Source organism: Capra hircus, chromosome 1 (assembly GCF_001704415.2).
Source record: "Capra hircus breed San Clemente chromosome 1, ASM170441v1, whole genome shotgun sequence".
Classification (NCBI taxonomy): Eukaryota; Metazoa; Chordata; class Mammalia; order Artiodactyla; family Bovidae; genus Capra; species Capra hircus.
The window spans coordinates 139,588,172-139,614,214 of record NC_030808.1 but is presented as its reverse complement, the minus strand read 5'-3'; the positions used below and the strand labels follow the sequence as shown (position 1 = coordinate 139,614,214).

At 44.9% G+C, this 26,043-nt stretch overlaps 1 protein-coding gene across 1 annotated transcript in view; it reads right to left on the bottom strand.

The window, feature by feature from the left end:
- PCP4 (Purkinje cell protein 4) overlaps nt 1–26,043 on the bottom strand; it is a 68,537-nt gene that overhangs the window by 9,847 nt on the left and 32,647 nt on the right. The window contains exon 2 of the mRNA XM_005675627.3: nt 25,308–25,359. Within this exon, the coding sequence (XP_005675684.1) occupies nt 25,308–25,359 (52 nt within the window). The remainder of the gene's footprint in view (nt 1–25,307; nt 25,360–26,043) is intronic.

Below are 26,043 nucleotides of genomic sequence, written 5' to 3'. Positions count from 1 at the left end.
GAAAACAGAGCCACAAATAAGAAAAGCAAGAATTGGGATTTTTATCCCTTAAGCCTCAAATTGGATCAAAATACACCCAGAGAACAAGGCAGCTAGTGTTAGAGAAAAGGTCAGCTCCTCCCGAGGAAAAAAAATAGTAATAAAAATAAATTAGTATACCTAGTTCATCACAATGCTGGCACAGAGCATCCTATGAAACGCTAATAAAAACAAAGACAACACGTTCTTTTAAAAGCTGAAAATGAACACGAAGAGGCCCCAGCTCCCTCAGCCAGTTTTTCCCGAGTTAAAACAGAGTCTCCCTTGCTGGGCAGCAGCGCGGAATGCAGCAAGCCAGCTCCAAGCTTCGGGCCATTTCTTGCTTCTGCCTGCTGGCTCGGGATTTATTGAACAGGGGCTGCTGGCGCGGAGAATTGCAATTTTCCAGGTCTCTGCTAAGCGGCAGAGATTAATGAGCAGGGTCAGGCATTAGTGGCAGCAGGCAAGGGGGGTGCTTTCTGCATTCACCATATTCCCTTCTCGCATCAAATGAAAACATGGTTCTCATTTCTCCTAACTTTCCCGTTACCAAGTCAGCACCCTTCTGGTCCTTACAGCTTTTTGCAAGAGAAAGAAATTCTCTTTTGCCCTAAAATAGAGGCATTTTGGATCCCACAGTCTCCAACGCTCACCTCAGGCTTTGGTGGATACAAAGCTCCCCCCACTCCCTCCTTTCTCTCGACCTCATTATCTTATTTCTCTGACCCCTACCTGGATGCACCTTGCTCGGATAAGATTATTCCCAAGCTGTGGCATGTAGGTAATCAAATAAGTGCACATCTGTGGGACTTGATGGAAAAGAATAAGCACTAGTGAGATCAAAAATTTCCCCAAACTCATTAAGTCTAGGAAGAGAAAAACAAAACAAAAAATATATAAATATTGTTGAAATCAGTTTTTCTATTGGAAAGGCAAACTCAGTTCCTATTTGCATTAGTCTGCTTAGGGCTGCCGTAACAAACTACCACAGTCAGTGCAGCTTAAATGGCAGACATTTATTTGTTCCCACTCCTGGAGGCTGGAAGTCCAAGGTCAAGGTGTCCACAGCCTTGGGTCCTCCGAGCTCTCTGCCTGGCACACAGATGGCCGTCTTCTTCCCAGGTCTTCACACGCTCATCCCTCTGTGTATCTGTGTCCTGATTTCTTCTTATAAGGACAGCAGACATCTTGGATGAAGGCCCACCCTAATGACCTCATTTTACCTTAATTACCTCTTTAAAGGCCATATTTCTAAATATAGTCACATACTGAAGCACCAGGGCTTACGGCTTCAACAGAGGCATTTGAGGAGGACACATAATTCAGCCCGTGACACTGGCCAGAATGCCTACGTTTCCTAGCATAAAAATAAAGAAAGGCTGATGAGTTACAGTGAGAAACAGCTTCACTAAAGAAGCCTCAGATTCAAATCCCAGCTGACTCTGTGTGGTCAGATTTGCCTTTCTGGGATTCGCATCCTCCCCTGTGTTTGAAATGGGGATAATGATAAATGGAGGCTGTTTCTCTCGCAAGATATTTATCAGAGTGTACCTGGCTGCTTCATAATTTGCAAAGACAAATGTAGGGTTATTCCCTGGTGGTAATAGATGGGGGCCTGCAGACTGGCTCACCCAGCACCCCTCCTGCCACCTCCCCCCTCCACCGCAGGTGTCCTGGGAGTAGAATTCTGCTGCCCAGGTGGTGGTGTTGTTGTTGTTTAGTCCAGGTGTGCAGGCATGCATGCGTGTGTATTCAGTCATGTCCAACTCTTTGCGACCCCATAGACTATAGCCCACCAGGCTTCTCTGTCCATGGAATTTTCCAGGCAAGTATACTGGAGTGGGTTGCCATTTCCTACTCCAGGGAATCTTCCCAAGCCAGGGATCGAACCCACGTCTCCTGCATTGACACACAGATTCTTACCACTGTACCAGGTGGAAAGCCCTAAGTCCAGGTGTAAGGCCAGTCAAACAGGTGCAGTGCGGCAAGATCTGAGAAAAGAGAGGTGAGCACCAGGGGAAGCAACCAAATACAGCAAGTGCCCCCTTCACAGGCACAGAAGCAGAAACACCTAATGGGGCTTCCCGGGGCAGCCAGCAGACACCCCCTGTCCTGTGCCTGGACCCACAGACCAGGCAACAGCAACAGTTCTTGGAAGATCATCTGCTGGAAGAACAGGCCGTGCGGCTGCGTGTTTCCGTGTGCGTTATCCCCGGCTATGAATGGCTAGGACTGGTTTCCCTGCCTCCCAGAAATTCTGTAATACATGGATAACCTATAATAAACCCGTTTTGGCTAAATCTTGGTGTCTGTGGTCCATGCTGCTATCTCCTGCAGGCATGCCTAGCTTACGTGGGGCTATGGGGGGAGAGGAGTGTTAGGTAATGAAAGAGATGATCCTGTGTGTCTAGGGATCAGGTAGCAGACTTCCATTTCATTTGCATAGAAGATTCTTTAGTATGCACTGGAGAACAACTTGAATGAAAGTAGGTAAGTAAGAAACCTCTGGGAGATGTGGATAACACAGCAAATGTTCCTTTCCTCTTAAAAGCATATGGAAAGAATGAAAATTCCTTCCCAGGGATTAACACCTAACTTTCTTAACAGTGAACCACTCAGAAAAGCTACCATTTGCCTTCCTTCACACTCTGAAGACTTTGAACTGACTGGGAAGATGGAGAACAAGAGTCATCTGACACCTTAGACCTGCTCTCCATGCAAGCCAGCCACATAGGCAAGGGCTCAAGAAACTCCATCAGCAGAAATGTGTTGTGGCCAAGTCTATTTCTTGCCTCTATTTACCCCCATTTTCTTAGTTATAAAACCCCTGACTTGGGGCTGAGTACATGGCTACCCAGAACAAGTTTTCCATGCTCCTTGAAATTGGGTGACCTAGGTTCTGGTCAATACAATATGTGAGAAAGAAATCTCATTAAAAGAAAGCTAACCTGGGAATTCCATAGCAGTCCAGTTGTTAGGACTCAGCACTTTCACTGCTAGGCCCAGGTTTGACCCTTGCTGAGGGAACTAAAATCCTAAGTAGCAGGGCCAAAAAAAAGAGAAAGAAAGAAAGGAAAAAAGGAAAGAAGCTAACCCTTGGCCCTTTTTACTTACTGCTATCTGCTTTCTACTAGCTGGAATGCAGATGCTATGGCTGGTGCTCAGGCAGCCATTCTGGAGCATAAGTTTTATGCTAAGGATGACAAAGCAGTAATACAGATGCTTAATGCACCTTGAAATCATCTTGATTGTTATCAACTACCTATCTTCAGACTCCCTTTATACAAGTGAAGAATAGACATTATAGTTTAAGCTGTTGCTATTTTAAGGGTTTCAGCTTCTTACAGATAAACCTTATCTACTTACATATAACATAATAATGTGTATAGCTCATTTGAAAACGTTTTGTTTCAAGCTGATACTAAAAATTCAAATATACATCCCTGTGTGTAGTTTGGCTTCTCTTAACTATATGCTTGTTTTTTTGATCTACACATCTGTTCAATTTCTGATATGGATGGCCATTTCTTTATAGCACTTAATACTTTTAAAACCTCCGGTTTTATTTCTACAGAAATATTGCCTGCATAGGTGGTAACCTTTGCCAACCATCACTCTCAGGTGTCCCGGATTCATTTATTATTTTTCTCCTCCTGGGGCATCAGCTTCTTCCCTCCACTCCCTAAAATTTAAGAAATGAACCTGAGTGAGGTGCAGCTTCTAGGCATGTATTTTCCCACCAGGGTTTAGCTCACTCCTTCCATTCTACTCCAGGCTCATTTTTTTTCTTCTTTTCAGAGTTTTGGAAAAATTTGAGTACTTTCCTTTCTTTTATGTTACCTGGTTTTACCATTTCAGAAGGGAGGAATTTCCTCGGGCTCTTTCCCCCCAGCTTTTAAACTTCAAAATATTAGTTTTAAAGGATTAAACTGAAAACTTCACCACGATGGAGAATTCTCTAAAGTTCCCCAGTTTGAAATAGAAAGAAAAGTCAAATACAATCATAATCACAGTACATGTTCAAGTAGTCTCAAATATTAGTTCATCTAATATTTAAAAGCAGAGACATCACTTTGCTGACAAAGGTCCATATAGTGAGAGCTACGGTTTTCCCAGTATTCATGTGTGGATGTGTGAGTTGGACCATAAAGAAGGCTAAGCACCAAAGAATTAATGCTTCGGAGTTGCATTGCTGGACTCTTGAGAGTCCCCTGGACAGCAAGGAAATCAAACCAGTCAATCCTAAAGGAAATCAACCCTGAATACTCATTGGAAGGATTGATGCTGATGCTGAAGCTCCAATACTTTGGCCACATGATGTGAACAGCCAACTTACTGGAAAAGACCCTGATGCTGGGAAAGATTGAGGGCAAAAGGAGAAAGGGGCAACAGAGGGTGGGATGGTTAGAAGGCATCACCAACTCAAAGGACATGAGTTGGAGCAAACTCTGGGAGATGATGTAGGACAGGGACACCTGGTGTGCTGCAGTTCATGGGGTCACCAAGATTCAGACATGTCTTAGCAACTGAAAAACACCAATATGAAAAATCTCATTTGAGCCCATTGAGCATCTAACTTCCATTGCCCCATCATTCTAGACAGTTTGACTTTAAAAGAGAAAGGAGGGCGTTAAGGCAGATGGAAAGCACTCCACTCCGTGCAGGAGGAAGAAGATTGAATAGGAGAAAGGCCAAGACAAGCCTTAGGGCTGTCATGGAATTAGGCAAGCTTTATGAAAAATGTGGAGAACAAACAGCAACGTCGGTGGAAAAGTCATCATGCAGATGCCAGAAAGGACCGAAGCTGTTTCCAGCCTTTAGGACCGTGGTTCTCCTCCCCTCCCCTTTGCCCTCTGCACCAGGCACTGGCTGATCAGAGATGCCGTTCTCCAGCAGCGTGGCAGGCGTGTCTGCATCCTTCCTGGAGCTCCGCCAGCAGCTGAGCAAGGGGCTGTGTTGTCTCCCCAGGAGCATCCCACTTGGGCTCTTCAGCCCTGCACCTCTAATCCAGGTGGACAGCTGTTTTCCCAGGTGGATTTTCAGGGATTACAAGCTTTCTTAGATGCACAAGAGTATTAGACAGATGCGTCCACTGTGTATTCAGAATTTGGGTGCAAAGTTTTGAAAGGGGGGTCTGTGAAGCCAAACCAGAGCCTGGATCCTAATGGGTCCAGCTGCAGCCAACATGTTCCTGTTTCTGCTCACCGTCTCAAACCTGAGGTGCGATCAGCCTTGATTTCCCCATCTGGTCATGCTTCTTGTGCTTCCTAGTGTCATAATGACAGGGACCAGCTCTTCACAGAGGTGTGTGTGTCTGTTCATAACTGTCTATTTATGTGTCATCAAAGACATGCATTTAGCTCCAGGAACTGCTGGCCTGAGGGTTTAAACTCCATGCACTCTGTCTCCTGATCCCACAGCCTCAGTTTCCCTTCCTTTCTTTCTTCCTTCTGTAGGTTTTAGGCAAAACTATATCCCTTCTATTTGCTTTTTTAAAGTGACACTATCTTGAGAGCTCATGGCCAGGGACTTGCTGATTTGTTGGAAAGAGTGGTTTTAGAGGCATGCTATTTTAAGCTTTGGGCTTTGTTATCCTCCCTACCAGGAAGACGGATTCACATATTTGTAAAAAGAGAACAAAACTGAACACCCAAGGAAGGATAAAGTGATGTGGTTTCTGGGTGAAGTAACTCAACCACACACAGTATGTCAGATTCTCAAGGACTAGCTCTTGGTAGAGTCTGGATTTAACTTTTAAGCATTATTTAGTAGCGATGTTCTGACAAGTAATCCCAAGAAGAAATAGAATAAGAAGGGCTTCCCAAGTAGGAGGGAAAGCGTTAAAGCTCCAGGCTCCTCTCCTCCTGGTTGAGGTGAAGAGCATCTGGGATGAATCCAGACGTGGGCTGTGCTTGGTCCCACGAGCCACCGTGAGTGTTTAACCAGGACCTTTATGCAGCACCGCGACAGGAAAGCGAAGCCTTGCACTTTCCACAGACAGACCACCTAGCCCCTCCCCCCATCCAGAAGCAGAATATTTTTATTTCAAGAATTCCAAACTAGGCCTTCCCTGGTGATTCAGTGAGAAAGAATCTGCCTGCCAGTGTAGGAGACATCACTGATCTGGGAAGATCCCCCATTCCCCAGAGTAACAGCCTGTGCACCACAGCTCTCAAACCTATGTCCTAGGGCCCGGGAGCTGCAACTACTGAGCGCATGCGCCCCAGCTACTGAAGCCCGTGAGATCTAGAGCCCGTGCTCCACAACACTGAGAAGCCCATGTGCCACGACTAGAGAGTAGCCCCTCTCTCTGCAACTGCAGAAAAGCCTGCATAGGACTGAAGATCCAGCACAGCTAAAAATTAATTAATTAATTAATTTTAAAAAAATAATTCCAAAAAGGAAATAATTTCCCGTGTCAGGCCACATGATCAGAAAGTATTCAATTTTGAAATAAAAGTTTTAACAAAACGTACTTCAAAGGATCAGCGCTGACCGATCATCACTTGAAGCCTTCTAATCATCAACAGAGGCGGTAGAAGCATTACTGTCCAGATCACACATGGAAGCAGGGATAAAATATCCATTTTTGGTGGCAGCAGCTCAAGGGAGCATTAACTAGAGGCCGATGACAAGAAACTGAGGAAGGAAACCAATTTAGATAGAATGTTAGCGGGGGGAAAAAAAGTCTAATGTCAGTCTGTTGGAGAACGGAAGTCATCCCCAGAGCCACAGCATCTGACCTTTCGCTAAAGTCATTTCAAGCTGAACTGAGGACCGACACAGCAGGGACTTCTATTTTGCCAGCTATAAATGGCTAGGGAGACCCAGCAGGCGGCTTACAGCCCAGATAACTAATTGGAAAGATTTGTTTTGTTTTGTTCACCTCTGAGATGTGTGAACAGGAAAAGACTGAACATTTTATCTGCGACTTGCTCAAAATGTCTTTAAAGATCCTATGCTAGCCTTCCTGACACTAATCTGGCTCATAATTTCAAATTTTGTTGCTGTTCAGACACTAAGTCATGCCTGATACTTTGCTATCCCATGGACTACAGCACACCAGGCTCCCCTGTCCTTTGTTATCTCCTAAAGTTTGCTCAGATTTATGTCCATTGAGTCAGTGATGCTATCTAACCATCTCATCCTCTGCCACTTCCTTCTCCTTTTACCTTCAATCTTTCCCAGCAAGAATTGGAATTTTTATTAAATGATGCCTTGCTGTCATTTAAGATGTCAAGGCCTGGATGGATAGAAAATGCAAGTGAGGGACTTCCCTGTTGGTTTAGTGGTTAAGATGTCCACCTCAGGTTCGATCCCTGGTTGGGGAAGTAAGATCCCACATGCCATGTAATGTGGCCAAAAGAAAAAGATATTTAAAACAAGAATGAAAATGCGAATGAGACATTTTTCCAGAAGTAGCCGCAACTCAATATTCAATTGCCATGGCACCAGAGAGGATACCAGCTGACAACCTCAGGTTCCATCATCCCAAATATGCAGGGCACCAGACGGGAAAGGGTTACAAAGTTTCAAAAGAAAATCAATACTTTCTGGCTGCAACAGCACAGTAACAATTTAATTTTAGGGGGTAAGGGGGGTGCTAACAGCAGCCTCTTTATGTGCACAGGTGTGCCCATTTCAACCTTAGGAGGCCACCTACCTGTCACGCATGGACTCGTTGTCTACACCTGTCCTCTCCTGGAGGCCGGTCCCCAGCCAGGCAGCCTCACCATCAGCCTGAATGCACACTGCAGAAACATCCAGGGAAATAAGCCCTCTCTTCATGTTTGGCAGTCAGCTAGTTGGAAGTGCAGTTTGTCCAGATAAAAGGCCGAATTTTTCCGTTTTCACCCATTTTTTTTGGAAATAGTTACATTATTTGTTATCACAGGTTCACAGCCTGTGAGAATCCAATTCTGATTCTGTCCATTGTACCTACTTTCCCCTCTACTGCCTCCACCAAGAAATAGCATCCTTTTCTCCTTTGAACTCACAGGCAGCATTCCCTTGATATGAACAGAAAGTAAAATCAAGAGAAACCAAGCGTTCTGCAGTGTTCAGGGAGAGAGAGAGGATCAGAGAGTGTCCAGATTAGAGGAAGAGTCTGAAGACACCGTTGTCCCACAAAGAAGACACTGGAACCGCAGGAGTGAAATGATTCACCACGAGTGACCCGACAGCAAATGGTCAAACCACAGGACAGGGACCAGAAACTTTGGGGATTCATCCTTCCCTCCACCCCTTGATGAAAAAGCTGAGACTCAGAGGGGTTTTCTGGGCAGACCAGACAGGCGAGGAGGCCCAGAGGCCCTGCAGTAAGAGGAATGGCTAAAATGTAAAGAACCTTCAAAGCAATCAACTAAGATGGAAAAGGGCTTCCCTTGTGGCTCAGATGATAAAGAATCTGCCTGCAATGCGGGAGACCCACCTTTGATCCCTGGGTGGGGAAGATCCCCTGGAGAAGGGAATGGTGTACCCACTCCAGTATTCTTGCCTAAAGAATCCTATGGACAGAGAAGCCTGGCAGGCTACAGTCCATGGGGTTGCAAAGAGTCAGACATGATGAAGCTCTCCAGAGGAGGCAGTGAGGTGTCAGCTCTTCCAAGGGTAGACCCAGTGAAAATTGGATGCTAAAAATTTCTCTATTCCTTTCAGAATTCCGAGGAAACAATCATGAAGTGTGACTACTTGGGAGGAACATTTAGAGCGCTTTTCGTGGCCAGGAAATGTATTATCACCTACAGTAGGCATCTTCATGAGCTGTTTCTGACGACCCAGCCCATTTTTAAAGCTCACTATAAAAACAAGGTCTTTATGGACTGGTGGGAAATGGAATTTTGGTGAACACACATCAATTCAAGCTGTCAAAATGTTAATGTTTGCCTTGAAACCCTGAAACCCTGAAGCCTAAGAAAGGTTGGATGCAAGAAGCCTCATCTCACTGCAATGAACACAATTAGCAATCACTGTGCTGTGGGAAGTAGGTCCTGCATGTAGGATGCTTGGGTCTGAGCTGATTGTGATTGGGTGAGTCCAGAGCGAGAATGACTTCCCTCGCATCAGCACCAAAGCCCTGAAAGCATCTCTCTGACATCTGAGGAGACTCTGCTCTCTAAATGAATGCCAGAGTGCAGTTCAATTTTCAATTATCTTCAGGGTCTGGGATGGGGGGAGAGTAGAGAGAGGAAAAGGTGCTTTGGAAATATTGAAGAAGCCAAGCACAAAAATAGCAGCAAGCTTTCATTTCACATAACCACAAATTACTGGAAGGAGTGTGCCCATAAACACTGTGACTGAGCCCATCTCGTCCATTGTCTGTCCATTTCCCATCCTTCCCCTGCCCGCCCCTCCCCCCGGCCCCGGCCCCAGCTGTCTGGCTCTATGGAATCAATACATATTTCAGCTGATTGTTGGTTGACTCAATTTCAGATCCCAGCAGGCAAAAGGAACGTGGCAGCTGGGACAGCACAGCTGTGGTAAGAACCCAAAAGAACACCTGAGGATTGACAAGAAGCATCTACTCCTCGGTTCACTTTTTGAGAGAAAGGGGTAGTTTTCAAGACAAACATAATTTTTTCATGTCTTATTGAATTAAGTCTAGTAATCTGCAAGTAATTAGGCTTCTCACTCACAGGTAGCAAGTCCTGTGAAGGATAATAGTAAATACCCTATGACATTAATGCTGGAAAAAGCCAAGTCTGTAAATGAAAGTGAAAGTGATAATGCTCAGTCGTGTCCAACTCTTTGCGACCCTGTGGACTATATCCCACCAGACTCCTCTATCCATGGGATTTTCCAGGCAAGAACACTGGAGTGGGTTGTCATTTCCTCCTCCAGGGGATCTTCCTGACCCAGGGATCAAACCCAGATCTCCTGCCCTGCAGGTGGATTCTTTACCATCTGAGCCACAAAGGAAGCCCAATCTATAAATAATTGCCCTTTAAATTCAGTGATCCCACAGCATGGGTTAATCTTCTTCCCTCTTGAACTTTCAAAGCCTGGCTTATATTAAGGGGCTCAAATTCTCTTCTTTTGGGGGACTATCTTCACTGTGGTCCCCAAAGAACCTTTCCCCGGGTTGTGTGAAGAAGCAGAGATATGAAGATTTCGATTCCTGGTTCGTATGTCATCAAAGGAAAGAAATGGTCATTTCTCATAGTTTTTAAGCAGCTGATCTCACAGTCACGAGTCCAAAGTTGAATTCAAAGCTCTGGGGCCCAGGAATCCAAGAGCAGATCTGCTCCTTGACATCTCCCCAAGACAGGGACAGCAAAAGTTAGCATCTCTACCCTGCATCACTGGCTGGGAGAGAGTACATGCCAGACCAAGAGCCCTGGCCCCAGGCCAGGTGGCAGCTTGTCCAGGCCTCCCTTGGGGGACACCTGGAGTTCTGGCGGCCCCCCATCTCCCACCTTTCTGGGCCAGGGTGGCTGGGTGAGTTATCCAGAGACACAGTGGACTCCATACATAGAAAGCAGCATTTCTAGAAACCCGTGTGGCTTCCAGCACCAGCTCATTGAAGGGAGACTGCCCCGCCCCATCCATGTTTGGATGCTGGTGGCCCCAAATCCCAGGAGGCAGAAGCTGCCACCTTCTCTCCTTCCTGCTCCAATAATCCGGACTTCTGGGGGCAACCGACCTGCTTTGCCTCCACCCCCGTTTCTGGCTGGCCTGCATCCACCAGGGTTTCCCTTCAGATGGGGCTGAGATGCTCACAGCCTGCGTCCACCCTCACCACCGCCCTGGCCACATCCCCAGTTAAGTACCCCGCATCTCTGGCCACCTCCTGAATGACACCCAAGTTGGGCTTTGGGGCTAAAATTGATTTCATGAACATGTGTTAACCTTTACAAGGAGAGCCTAATTGCTCCAAGAATGTCAAATATGTCATCCTTCCTGAAAGGGGCTTCCATTGTGACTGGGCTGGCAATTAATCTGCCTGCTATGTGGGAGACCTGGGTTCAATCCCTGGGTTGGGAAGATCCCGTGGAAAAGGGAAAGACTACCCACTCTATTAGTCTGGCCTGGAGAATTCCATGAACTGTATAGTCCATAGGGTCACAAAGAGTCGGACTGAGTGACTTTCACTTTCACTTTTCCCAAAAGGTCTGACAGTTTCCCTTTTTTAAAAAATATGAAGCCAACCAATGACATGGCAGTTAAAATAAAAGGATGATACTGATACACTGCTTTTCTTTCTTTTTTTTTTTCCTGAAACCAATCCAGTATCAGGGTTCAAAAATCACACCTTCACCATGTTTGTAAAGCTACCACCACTTACAGTCTAACAGCTGATATTTTAAATTAGGGAGGCTGAGAGGAACACTCAGGGCCTGGCCAAGAGCCCAGGGGCAGACATACAAGGGTAAAAAGCAAGACAGTCCTCCCCTCTCACCCCTCCTGACTCACCACCCACCCTTTCCCTCAACATCATGCTATGGCTTTAGTGGATTCATCCCATAAGTGGTACCAGAGGTGATCAGAAGACAGAAGAAACAAGATCTGGGTATTTATTTGCCTCCTTCACTGCTCAGATTGTCAGGTAAAACACAGACTGTTCAGTTCAATTTGAATTTCAAATAAACAACAAGAAAAAGTTTAGTATAACTATGCCCCCAGATATTCCATGGGATATACTTACACTTTTTTTTTTTTTTTTTGCTTATCTGACACTGAAATTTAACTGGGCATTCTGAATTTTTATTTGCTGAAACGTGGCAACCATAAAAGTCTGTAAAACAGCCTGAGGCTGGGACTTCTCTGGTGGTCCAGTGGCTAAGACTTCGTGTTCCCAGTGCAGGGGACCCAGGTTTGATCCCTGGTTGGGGAACTTGATCCCACATGCTGCAACTAAAGATCCCGCGTGTCAACACTAAGACCCGGTACAGCCAAATAAATAAATAAATAGCCTGAAGCATAGCTGTGCCCTTCAACAGAAGACCACAGACCTTGTCAGGCTGCTCCCCACATAGCACCCTCTCCGGTTTCTGGTGCTTCCCTGCAGGTTCTGCTATTCCTAGTGTGAGATGCTACACTGTTCTCTGTGGGTTTCCCTAAACTGCATGAAAGTGGAAGTTGCTCAGTCAGGTCTGACTCTTTTGGACCCCATGGACTACACAGTCCATGAAATTCTCCAGGCCAGAATACTGGAGTGGGTAACCTTTCCCTTCTCCAGGGGATCTTCCCACCCCAGGGGTCAAACCCAGGTCTCTGGCATTGCAAGTGGATTATTTACCAGCTGAGCCACAAGGGAAGCCCAAGAATACTGGAGTGGGAAGCCTATCCCTTCTCCAGCAGATCTTCCTGACCCAGGAATCAAACTGGGGTCTCTGGCACTTGCAGGCACCTTTGCAAACGGTCTTTTGGAGCTGACCTTCTTTGAATTATTCCTGTGGAAGTTGTCCTCTGGTTCCCCTCGGAATCATGACTGATACATTCATCACTAAGGACATCCCGCCTCACTCTCCCAGCATCACTTTTTTAAAGTTCCCCATCCCCAGATCTGAGTACCACCCGTAGCATATCCTGCGTGTGTGCATGCTAAGTTGCTTCAGTCATGTCCGACTCTTTGCAACCCCAAGGACTATAGCCTGCCAGGCTTCTCTGTCCATGGGATTTTCCCAGACAAGAATACTGAAATGGGTTGCCATGCCCTCCTCCAGGGGATCTTCCCATCCCAGGGGTAGCACATACTAGGTGCTCAGCAAATATTTCCTGAGTGAATGGATAAACGAATGAGCACAACCAGGCTTGAATCCAGAGTGCTTTGCAGCATCCCATTTCTGGTAGTTAAGGACCCAAAAGTCTGCATGCTGAAGCGATCCTACTCTAGCCAGCAAAGAATAGAAAGCGATCCAGGATGTTCTTGGAGAATGGTGGAGTGAGAGGAGAAGGAACTGAGGGGCTAGCAAAGAGGAACAATTTACCTGTGTCCCAGATAACTATTCCTGCAGAACCGATCACCCTGAATTAGCAGCTTCAGCATAAGAACTGAGTTCTCTCCCCCCAGTGCTGTAGTGTAGCAGGCTTGGCTGAGCTTCTCTTCCCTTGGATGGAGCCTCCCACACGACTATAGCTGGATGGTCCCAGGGCTGGGGTCACCCAAGAACCTTCACCCACATTCTTGCCATCTGGGAGGGGAGCACTGGCAGAGTCTGACTGCGTGGGCACCTCTCCAGGCCGTTGCCCATGGACTAGCTGGACTTCCTTACAGCTTGCAGTTTAAGGTAGCGGCTCTTCTTTTTTAATTTATTTTTAAATTTGTTATTGGAGCATAGTTCTTTTATAACATTGTATTAGTTTCTTGTTGTTGCTATTGTTCAGTGGCTCAGTCATGTCCGACGCTTTGCGACCCCATGGACTTCAGCACGCCAGGCTTCCCTGTCCATCAGCAACTCCTGGAGCTGGCTCAAACTCATATCCATTGAGTCAGTGATGCCATCAAACCATCTCATTCTCTGCCACCCCCTTCTCCGCCTGCCTTCAATCTTTCCCAGCATCAGGGTCTTTCTAATGAGTCAGTTCTTCACATCAGGTGGCCAAAGTATTGGTGCGTCAGCTTCAGTATCAGTCCTCCAATGAATATTCAGGTTTGATTTCCTTTAGGATTGACTGGTTTGAGTTCCTTGCAGTCCAAGGGACTCTCAAGAGTCTTCTCCAGCACCACAGCTCAAAAGCATCCATTCTTTGGCTCTCAACCTTCCTTATGGTTCAACTCTCACATCAGTACATGACTAATGGAAAAACCATAGCTTCGACCATATGGACCTTGGTCGGCAAAGTGATGTTTCTGCCATTCAGACAAGCGAATCAGCTATACGTGTACATTCATCTCTTCTTTTTTGGATTTCCTTCCCATCTACTGGAACCTCTTAAGTGGTAACTGGCTTCTCCCACAGCAAACATTCCCAGAGGGAAAAAGCAGAAGCTTCCAGTTTCCTAAGGTCCAAGCCAGGAAATTCATAGGCCCCCCCTCTGCTGCATACTGTTGGCCTGAGGAGCCTCAGCTGCCCTGAAGCAAGAGGAGGGACTTAGAACTTTCCCTCCACGGGCCAGAAAGTCTGGAGCAATCTTTCATCCTTTTCAAGTCTGACCCCAAACCAGGAATCACACAAAATCACAACCAACACACAAAGTGATCCAGGAATATGTGCCAAGGCCATTAAAAATGTAAAGAAAACTTTAAAGAGAGGGAGGTTTTACCCCCTTAACTTGGAAAAGTTCTTAGATGTAAATTTTCATACCTAAAAAGTTCCCAATAATCTATCTGCTTGCTTAAACCAGGGTAGCAGTTTAGAACGTGCTGGGGTTGGGGGTCAGGGGTGGAAACGTATTGATATTGTGAAATGAAAAATACATAATGAACTGACTTTCTTGAGGGGTTGTGCAGTGCATGGCACGTGGGATCTTAGTTCCCAGACTCATGAGCCCTGTAGTGGAAGGGCAGAATCTTAACCACTGGACTGTCAGGGAAGTTAATATTGAATTGTTTTTAAATAGGAGTTTGTATGTGGTACCACTCAGGCCAGTTACATGGCAGGCAAAATGTGCAGGGACCCTAGGGAAGTGACCAGGCTTGACTGAATGATCAGCTTAACAAGTTTTAACAAGGAGCCCAGGTTTTCTTTCTTTCTTTGTTGGCTGTGCTGGGTCTTCATTGTTACATGTGGGCTTTCTCTAGTTGCGATGCAACTAGCGAGGCCTTACTGCGATGGCTTCTCTTGTTGCAGAGCACGGGCTCTAGGCACACATACCTCAGTAGTTGTGGCTCCAGGGCTCCAGAGCGCAGGCTCAGTAGGTGAGGCTCATGGGCTTAGTTGCTTTGAGGCATATGGAACCTTCCTGAACCAGGGACCAAACCCATGCCCTGACATTGGCAGTCGAATTCCTATCCACAGCACCACCAGACAAATCCAAGGAGCCTGGGTCCTCAGTTTTCCCCTGGACCCTACAACTGATACAGCTGGCCCTGTCTTTGGTCCTTAATAGAGAGAAAGTGAGAAGTGAGGTAGGAGGCAGCAACTGAAGAAGAGCTAAGGCTGAGCTTGTAGGGGCTTGTCTTCCAGAGCCTGGGCTGGGTGACATCGTGCCAACCTTGAGACAAACTCAGCTGTGTGGTGACCCACCGCCTTTGCCGCCCTGTCTGCCTCTAAAGTGGAAGGCATCTGCCCTCGATGAGGCAAAACCACACTGATGCAGCCTGTTTGCTAGATGACGTTTTAGCACAGGGCCAACAAAATCCACTATCACATTCTGAAGTCACTCTTAAAGAAAGGATTCCAGATAAAGAAGGTGTGAGACACACACACACACACACACACACACACACACACACACACACACACAGAGGAATACTACTCAGCCGTAAAAAGGAGTGAAACTGTGCCACTTGCAGCAACATGGATGGACTGGGAGGGCTTCCCAGGGGGTGCAGTGGTAAAGAGTCTACCCACCAACGCAGGAGACGCAGGAGATTCAGGCTCAAACCCTGGGAAGGGAAGATCCCCTGGAGAAGGAAATGGCAACTCACTCCAGTATTCTTGACTGGAAAATCCCATGGCCAAAGGACCCTGCTGGGCTACAGTCCATGGGGTTGCAAAGCGTCAGACATGACTTAGCATGCAGTCATGCATGCATGGATGGACATGGAAGGCATTATGATAAGTGAAATTAGGTCAGAAAGAGAAACACAAATACTGTATAATATCTCTTATATGTAGAAGCTAAAAAAATATGACAAACTAGTACCTGTGACAAAAAAGAAGCAGACTCACAAATATAGAGAACGAACTAGTGGTTACTAGTGGGGCAAGGGAAGGGGGAGGAGCAACATGGGGTAGGGGATGAGCAGGTACAAACTATTAGGTATAAATAAGCTACAGGATATACTTGACAGCACAGAGAATACAGGCAATATTTTATAATAACTATAAATGGAGTATAACCTTTAAAATGTGAATTGCTATTTTGTATACCTGTAACTTACATAACATTATACACTATTTACTTCAATTAAAAAAATTTAAAGAGGATTCAGAGCTAATTTGTCCCCAGCTTGTCAGAGTGAATAAAAAGTGGTCACTTCCTGAGTATAAGGGACCCATTTAGGAAAGAATAAAAATTGTACTTGGAGTGAAATAGCACCGTTTCCTGGCTGAATTGTGTAAATTGAGCCAAATCTTGGCAGTTAATTATTATTGATTGGAAATGCCAACTCATTACTGATTAAGAATGTTGGAAGAAACCAATTGCGTTGCATGGATTTTACAGAAACTCACAACAACCCTCTGGGACTCTCCCCAAAGCCACATTCTAGGATCGCTGATGAGAGCTTCAGGTGAGACCAGGGAGACGTCTGCCTGCGGGTCTGGGTGAGTCTGTGGTTGCTCTGAGGATGCCTGCAGACCTTCACAGGCACAGGAGACTTCCTTGTTCTGCACAGCTTGGACAGGAGAGCAGGTCCCACCTAAGAGGAAGTCCAGTGCCTGAAGGCATCTCAGCCCACTCTCTTGCCTAAACACACTGACTCCCAAGAAGGAACATGACCTGTGAGCTTCTCTAACGCTTTGTAATCACAGATGCGCCCCTCTGATAGGAACCCTACAAATCTCAACATCTTATCATGGAGCGCAGGCTGCAGGTGCAGTGGATTCTCTCTTCTGAAAAGCTGCTTGTTGTGCAAATTAACTTTATACATAAAATTATGAATGTATCACCTGCTGCTTAAAAAAGCAAAACATATTCAAGTACCTGAGAAGTATTATGTCCATACAAATAATTGATAAGCAGAATAAGAAACATTCCTGTCTCCTGATGAGGGCAAAGGATAGATCATCACTCTCCAGGTACAAGCTCATAATTCACAGGCTTCAAAAGATCTTCAGTGGGAATTCTTTCAGCATAATTTATAAATTCACATGGGCCTTCTCCGTACAATACAAAAACTCTTATCTGCAGTTGGTCTAAAGCTATCTAAAATTTAATCTCAAAAAAAAAAAAAGAAAGGAAGCAAGGAGGAAAGGAGAAAGGAAATACAGATAAGCCCACAAATTAGAATATTGCTTCAATGTTTTACTTTTGAAAATTAACGGGCTGTCCCTATAATAGTCTGTGACCACATATGTGCCAGAAGCTAGTTAACTAAATTGATGAGATGATACTGCTGTTGAGACCATGGTTTCCAGCTTGGCTAAGATGTAAGTCTATTAACCTCCTTCAGTGCTATGGACTCTGACCACAGCCCAACCTAGTTGCCCATTTACACCCCAGACCCCTGGTCAAGAGAGAACTCAAGACAGCGTGAACATGGGGATAAGCTGGTGTGTTTGGACCACAGGCCAGATGACCCGCCATCTTTCTTGTGATTTATGCAATCTTGGGGCCTATCTCCTGACTCCCCAAGGAACTTGGGCTGATATAGCCTCCCCCACTCCCCTCCCAAGTCTGCCACAGAATCGGTTGTGCGTGAGAACATTTTAGGCTATGCAAACACCCACAGACATAGAGAACTTGAACCAGGAGCAGGTAAAAAGCTCCACATCTATTAACAATGCTTCAAGCACGTTTACTCCAAAGACAATGGATTAGAAGCATTGTGTTTATCCACGGTATTTACTAGCACACTGAAATTATCATAAGGCTCAACCTGAAGCGGGGGTGCAGGGGGATATCAATCAATCAGTCATTCAGTTGAGATTGGCAGTAATAAATTCCCTGTCAGCCCTAATCCCTAAAATAACCTTTGCAAAGAATCAATTCACTTGTTGAACAATATTACTCATTGATCAGGTCTGTGTGGATACCCTGATGGTTTAAAGGCCTGGCCTTCTAAGCAATTCCAGTTTCATTATTTCCTCATCTGGATCAATATCAGAAGCTATCCATCCATAGCTTCCTTCTGGAATAGAGAAGCTTCGGAGCATTCCAAGCTCATAACACAAAGGGCACGTCCTGTGAATAGCATTTGAGAGCCATGTTAGTACAATATTTCATCCATTCTTGTTTTGAAGTTTTTTCTGGTTACTTCAAATATAGAAAAAGAAGAAGGAAAGGGCCAAGTGACCCCTGATGGAGACCAGAGCGATTTGATATTTCACACTGAGAGCTCTGTGGCGTTCAGGGCGGCACGCATGATGCGTCAGTCCAGGTGAACTCAGGCCTTCCTGCAGGTTTTACTGCTCTACCAGGAAGCAGATTTAGAACTTTCTGTTCTGGGAATCGTTGCACACCTCAGTGATTGATTATTTAGAGACATGTTTTTCCCATAGCCAGATGCAGTTTAACCAGCACGTCTCTGAGACCCGTGGCAGCTCAGCATTCCAGGTTACCATTTTCCCTGTTTCAAAGGGCTGAGAGGCTCTGCATGCTGAGCTTCCACCTAAACTCATATTGAGATTCATGCAGAATTAACATATTACATCCTCAGAGTAGAGGGGAACTGCACAGTGCCCTGGCTTCCAGACCCCCGCTCACAGCAGCCTACCAAAACATCCAAACCCAACCCCCCCGCCCCGACCCAGCCTCAGGCACCATCATCCCGTATTTGAAGCAGAACCAAGTCACATCTCTGCCATAGACAGTAACAAGGCATGATCCCTCCATAGCCTTTGTGGAAATTGCATTTTCTCCTCTTGCCTTCCAGCCTAACCTCCCCAGACCAAAGAATCAGACCAGCCCTGCAGCATCTCCTGCCAGAACTGACCTTCTCTCTTAAGCATGGTAGTGAGCATTCAGTCAGCTCCTTTTTGTCCCCAGTTCCAAAGGTGTCTCTCCCTACTCCAGGCTGATCTTCCATCCTGTGTATAAGACCTTGCCCCACACACCTCCACAAACCAAGGAAAGGGGCCAGAGGAAATGTAGCCCAGGCAAAATCTGCCCATGTCAATTTGTGGTCATGGAAAGGTCAACAAGATGCCAAAAGAAAAAAAGGGGTATCTGCTGGGTGCCCTGGAGCCAAGGGGGTGGGTGCGGGCAGCGTGGAACGTGTTTTGGGAATAAATATTTGAACTTTAGTTCTTATTTGAAAAATCAGACTCAAATTAATGCTGCTGTATCTGTCTCTATGTCTATGAATGCAAGTCCTTTTCAATCAGTTTCTCCACATACTTGATAGCAGAAAAATAAAGTTGCAGCGTGTGTGTCTCTGTCCCCTCAAAATCAAAGGTGAGATAAACTTAAATGTGATTTTTGACTTTATTCAAAACAAGGAGAGGATAGTACCCATCTTTGACCTTATTCGCTGTTAGTAACTATAATCTCATCAAAGCAAACTAAATCTTGGATGCTCCTAGTACAATCCCACACCTACTAGAACCTTCTCAAGCCATGACCTCTTTTCCAAAGAAGAAGTACCTATCCAAGTATGGTGCTGTATTTTTGCTCAGATACTCAAGAATCCGCCTGCCGATGCAGGAAATGTGAGTTCAATCCCAGGTTCAGGAAGATCCCCTGGAGAAGGAAATAGCAACCCACTCCAGTATTGTTGCCTGGAGAATCCCATGGGCAGAGGAGCCTGGTGGCCTACAGTCCGTGGTCTCACAAAGAGTCGGACACAACTGAGCACGCACACAACACAATTCACATCTCAAAGAGACGACAACTGGGGTAACCCCCACAGGTATTTCAGAAAAATACCTTCCTTCTGGGTATTTACCTACAGCCAGGACTGGGTGAGGAGATTCTTTTATCAAACTCAGGTATGCCCATATGCCTTTCACCTCCAAATGCAGACTTTTGGAAACAAATATATCACAGCTCACTAAGTCAAGAGAAATCATTCCAGTTTTAGAAATTCAATCTAGCTTGGGTAAGCCTCCAAGCACTAAAAGTAAGCTCCATCAGACGTTTATTACTCATAAATCTTTCCTTGAGATTGGAAGTCACCCAGCAGCCACTCTCCTTCCAGTATTTTCCCACTTTTGTTCATCAATAAGGAAATTTAACTCTTACAGTCTCTCTGAAGAATGAACATCAAGATATAAGTCTAGAGACACAGCCAAGTTATTGTCTTACAAAATGAAACCTTTTGGTTGTGCCCAACCCTGAATATTCGTTGGAAGGACTGATGCTGATCCTGAAGCTGAAGCTCTAATACTGTGGCCATCTGATGCAAACACTCAACTCACTGGAAAAGACCCTGACGCTGGGAAAGATTGAAGGTAAAAGGAGAAGAGGGTGGCAGAGGATGAGATGGTTGAATGGCATCACCAACTCAATGAACATGATTTTGAGCAAACTCTGGGAGATAGCAGAGGACAGGGAAGCCTGGTGTACCGCAGCTCATGGGGTCACAGAGAATCAGACACAACTGAGTGACTGAACAACAACTGGTGACTAGTGGGGAATAATCTGATTCAGATGATTGTGCCATGTTTGAATTGAATGTAGCAGATGAATTGTAACCGGAGCTCTGAAGTGGCATTTCACTGAAGTGGAGAGTTATATGGGTTTCCCTGGTGGCTCAGACAGTAAAGAATCTGCCTGCAATGCAGGAGACCCACGTTCAACCCCTGGGTCAGGAAGATCTCCTGGAGAAGGAAATGGCTCCAGTATTTTTGCTTGGAAAAATCCCATGGACAATGGAGACCGGCAGGCTATAATCCCTGGGGGTCACAAAGTGTCAGACATGACGGAGCAACTAACACACGCACATAGGGAAGTCCTATGTGCAAAAAAACTGAAGTTCTTGGCCAAAACTACTCAATCACAAAGGCACTTTGTTCAGATAAGAATGAAAATCTCTGAATTATCAAGATATTAATGAATTAATTTTTTAATTAAAAAATAATACAATTCTAGTATTTCTGTGGGAAAAATATGTCTTCACGCTGCAGGTAAGATGAGGACTATCTGGGTTGTGTATCCAGAGGCTGGTGTACTGGAGAGTAAGGACAAGTTCAAGGTTGTTCTGTATAGTATGGGGTGGATATATGTAAAATTTCACATCAATAAATACCACGGCAACAACAACGACACAAAAATGAATCTTAGAAGAACCCAGATTCCTAGCCAATGACCCTTTTGAGATAATATTTAACAGTATTTCAGCAGAGCTCAAGAGTTTAGATCCCACTGGAGTTTAATGCATATGACTTGTGTCTTCTATAATCCAGATTAGAATTTCAAGGCACCCTAAATTCACTCCCATGGTCCTCACTATGTGTATGTTTGTGCTCAGTTGTTAAGTTGTGTCCGGTTCTTTGAACCCCATGGATTGTAGCTCATCAGGATCCTCTGCCCATGGAATTTTCCAGGCAAGAATACTGGAGTCGGGTGTCAGTTCCTGCTCCCAGAGACCTTTTCGATCCAGGGATCAAATTCACATCCCTTATGTCTTCCAAACTGGCAGACAGATTCTTTACCATTAGCACCACATGGGAAGCCCATAGCCTTATAGTCTTCATTGGTGGTGGTGGTCTAGTTGCTAAGTCATGTCCAAGTCTTGTGACAACATGGACTCTGGCCTGCCAGGCTCCTCTGTCCAAGGGACTTCCCAGACCAGAATCCAGAAGTGAGTTGCCATTTCCTTCTCCAGGGGATCTTCCCAACCTAAGGATCGAACCCATGTCTCCTTCATTGCAGGCAGTCTCCTGCATTGCAAGCAGATTCTTTATCAACTGAGCCACCAGGGAGCCCCCTATAGTCTTCATTGCTTTGTGCTAAATGGAGACCTCAAGTCAATTTATAATATTCAAATTGTAGTCAACTAACGACATTTTGGGATGCTCATTTTACAATTAATTGACTACTATTCTGATCTCATAACATTGTGATAATCTGTGCTTTGTATTTCTACTCTCATGGGTCCCTGTTTCTTCAAAACATGTAGATAGCTTCATTTGTATTAATAGGAAATATATATTAAGATAAAAGATCTCTTGAGACACCCATGATGACAGAATAAAATGAATTCAATTTCATTGGGATGTAATATTAGGTTAAAACAGAAATTCCAAGATGATCTTCTCATATTGCATATTTAAGAATAAGGAACTAGGCAGCTTAGTTTTTAGGAAAACATTTAGACCACTTCTAGAAAACTTTACCCCCAATTTAATATTTTAATGAAATACCACATATGTATATCACACATGAGCAGTTATATCTGAAATTAAGATAGAACATGTTAATAACAATTAGAACGTATACAGAGCCATGAGTCTTTATCAAATAATCTTTAACCATCAAATAGTCTTTATCAAAAGAATAGCTTCTAATATCTAGAATTATATAAAGAAGCACTTTATTTGTAGCATCTTGAATTTTTCCTTTCTGTTTACTTTTAGACTTCCAGAAAAGACATATGCATTTTTCACTAGAGTAAATCCATTTTTATTGGAAATGAATTTCATGCTTTATAATACGAGAAAGCAGTGTCTTCTGTAACAGCTGATAATCCCCTCGGCGCAAAGCACTGAGCACACAGACTTGCTTTGAAGGACCTGTGGATGCCAAGGGAAAGCCAGGCTGCAGAGCTATTGAGCACAAGGGACCTAGTCCGGCCTTGACCTCCACTCTGCCAGACCCCAGACTCCAGGCTCCTCCCACATGAGCCGTGAGCTCCTAAAGCAGCAGTTCTCAAAGCGCGGACTGGTTACCCTGAGGGGACTTCCTTCCTTTCAGGGAGCCCACAAAACCAAAATCATTTTTATGATACTAAGGTATTATATTATCTGATACTTTCAAATTATGGTGCTGGAGAAAACTCTTGAGAGTCCCTTGGCCAGAAATGAAATCAGACCAGTCAATCTTAAAGGAAATCAACCCTGAATAGTCATTGGAAGGACTGAAGCTGAAGCTCCAATCCTTTGGCCACGTGATATGAACAGCTGACTCACTGGAAAAGACCCTGATGCTGGGAAAGATTGAAGGTAAAAGAAAAGGGCACCAGAGGATGAGATGGTTAAATAGCATCACTGCCTCAATGAACATGAATTTGAGCAAACTCCAAGAGATAGTAGAGGACAGGGAAGGCTGGCATGCTGCAGTCCACAGGGTCACAAAGATTCAGACATGACTGAGGGACTGAACAACAACAGCGTGTGTGCATGCAATGTTGCTTTGGTTGTGTCTGACTCTTTGCCACCCTATGGACTGTAACCCACCAGGCTTTTCTGTCCATAGGATTCTCCAGGCAGGAAACTGGAGAGGGTTGCCTTTTCCTTCTACAGGGGATCTTCCCAACCCAGGGATCAAACCCACATCTCGTGTCTCCAGCATTGGCAGGCAGGTTCTTTACCACTAGTACCACCAAACAGCAACAACAAGGTATTATTTGCTTTTTAGAATCTTGTCCCCTCATAAGTGCACAGTGGAATTTTCTAGAGGCTACACAACACATATTACAACAGACTGAACGTAGAAGCAGCTGTCTTCTAGGCAGCCAGACATTACAGCTATTTGCAAAAATACAGAACTCTTCCACTGTCTTGCAAAAGTATTTTTTTCTGTCTTGGAAAATATTATCACTTTTTATTTTTAAAATGTTATCTATGATAACATAGGTTTGTCACTTTGTTTTTAATGACCAAACAAATAAACCCTTTAACAATTTCTCCATTTTAATTTCTAATATGAGAATCATCAGTGGATATAGCCAACAAATCAGAAGTTCTTTGGGGTCTTTGAGAATTTTTAAGAATGGAAAGAAGTTGTGAGAGCCAAAAGGTTGAAAACTGCTTCGTGAGGGCACATCTGAGAAGACTTTTGACCCTAAATCCCGTGATACCAAGGTTGGCAGGTTCCATGGATGTTAACTCCATTGACAAGATGGACATGAATCTATGAACCCAGAAAATCAAGAAACTCCTGTGTGACAGTCCATCCTTCTCTGTTTGAGCAGCTCTCATTTTGCTCCTCTCTGCTCTCTGAGCTCCTTGCTAATAAACCCACCAACCTGCACCCACACAGAGAAAATGGGAAAAGCCGTGGGCATCAGAAAAGGCTTGCGAAAGAGTGCATTTCCACCCCCACCCTCCCTAAGCCCCCAGGTCTGATCAAGACATCCTTGGGTACCAGTCCCTCTTTTTATTAATACAATGAACGTTTCACCCCAGGGGTCACCACCACACAGTCCCTCTCCAGGACAAAGGCCCAAAACAGGTGAGTGAGTCAGCAGCCACAGATGAGTGACCCACCACGAAACGTTCTAGAACTTTAGACTTGCTCAGGCCCCATTCAGATTTGAAACGGAGGGTCCTAAGTGGTTTTCAGGGCCCTAAGGAGTTTTTACAGCTGGGATCTGAGATTGACATAATCTACAACTGGATGAGCAGCATCAGCTTAAATTCCATCCAGCAGGAAGCAAGGAGTAGTTTTCCATGAAAGGTGAGTTCATTTTGTAATAAACAAAAAGTTGGAACACCCAGGGTCGGGGAAGATCCCCTGGAAAAGGGAATGGCAACTCACTCCAGTATTCTTACCTGGAGGATCCCATGGATTCCGCCACCAGAGGAGCCTGGTGGGCTATAGTCCATGGGGTCACAAAGAGTCAGACACAGCTGAGTGACAGCACACACATACAGGAACATCCAGAGCTCAGCCTCACCAGGACCACAACCCCAGCCCTGGGTGCTTACTGGGCTTTTATTCTGGTGACCAGTCATCCTCCACTACAACCACTAAAGGCAGGGAGCTGGCTTCTTTCCACGAAGAGTCCATGGTCTTCCCTTTCCCAGCCACATCCCAGCTCCTCCACTGCCATTCTGTTTCAACGATAAAATTTAATGATCCTTCCTACAATTTAAGGCTGAGGTGGAAACTGGAATGGAGAATATAAATGCTCTGGTCTCTTCTATTACTTTTATCTTCTGTGAATCCGTGCAGTGACACTGAGCCAGGACCTCCCCCAACCAGCACCCTGCTCTATGTACGAGGGAGAGCGAAGCAAGTTTTAAACCTCCTTTCCTGTGAAGTTGAGTGCTTCACAGTTTTCAAAGCACTTCTCTCATTTGATCTCATTTTATCCTCACAACAACTCGGGTGATTCTCACCACCCCTAATGAAGAAAGCAGAGAACTATATTTGCATCGTAATTATCGTGTTGCCCAGAATGGGTGTCCTCCTTTGGGAAGCAAACTGATCTTATCCACTGTGTTTAGCTCAGTTTTTGTTTTTTTTTTTTAAAACCAGACCATGGTGCCCACTTTGACTTGCTAAAATCCACTCTACACCAAAGTGCAGGCGTAGATAGTGGCCGATTTGGCTGAAAGTTATGATCCACACCTGCCATGTGCCCAAAGCTACAGACAGGAAATAAGTAAGTAGTTAGACTATTCATGGGGTCTTACCGTTTTCACCAGATGGCTTGTCTTTTCCATTGGTTGTCCCAGCTCCTTGTCGCTAAAGGTGTTAAAAAAGAAAGAAATTGTTATCAGTCACTTTCAGGATTATTTTTGTCTCTTTCATTGTTGCCAATACTTCTTGCATCATATCAATTTCTATGTCACTTTAGCTTAAGATGGTTGAGGCATGATGTTTGTGAGACCAAGAAAAGATCAGTCCAAGACAGGATGTTTTGAAATGTCACAGACTGCCTCCCTGGACCAAAGCCACTGTTCTATGAATTCAGTTCACTAGTCACAAGGGATAGGAGACAGGATACTGTTGATGGAACATAGCATCAACAGAAACACGCGGGAAGCAGCAAAGAGTCTGCGCCAACTGCGACAAGATCAGAGCTATCACTTTTGTCAATGATTACACTGCCACATTTTTATTCCAATCACTATGTTCAATGTCTCATCTTCAAATATATGGTAATCAATTTTTAAAAGTCCCATGTCAATGGCCAGAATCTCCTCTAACATTAGGTTACTTTTCTGTCCATGTTTATGCCTATCTTGTGTATTTTCAATTTACTAGGTTGACCAAAAGAAATGTTTTATGGTTAGTCTTGAATCTTTGGGCAAGATTCTCTGGATATGTGGCCTGGGGAGCTATGCGCAATGTATTGCAAATGCAGGCATATAAGCATGTTTCCTCAAAGCTTATCCAGAGACTACTTTTAAATAACATGCTGTTCAG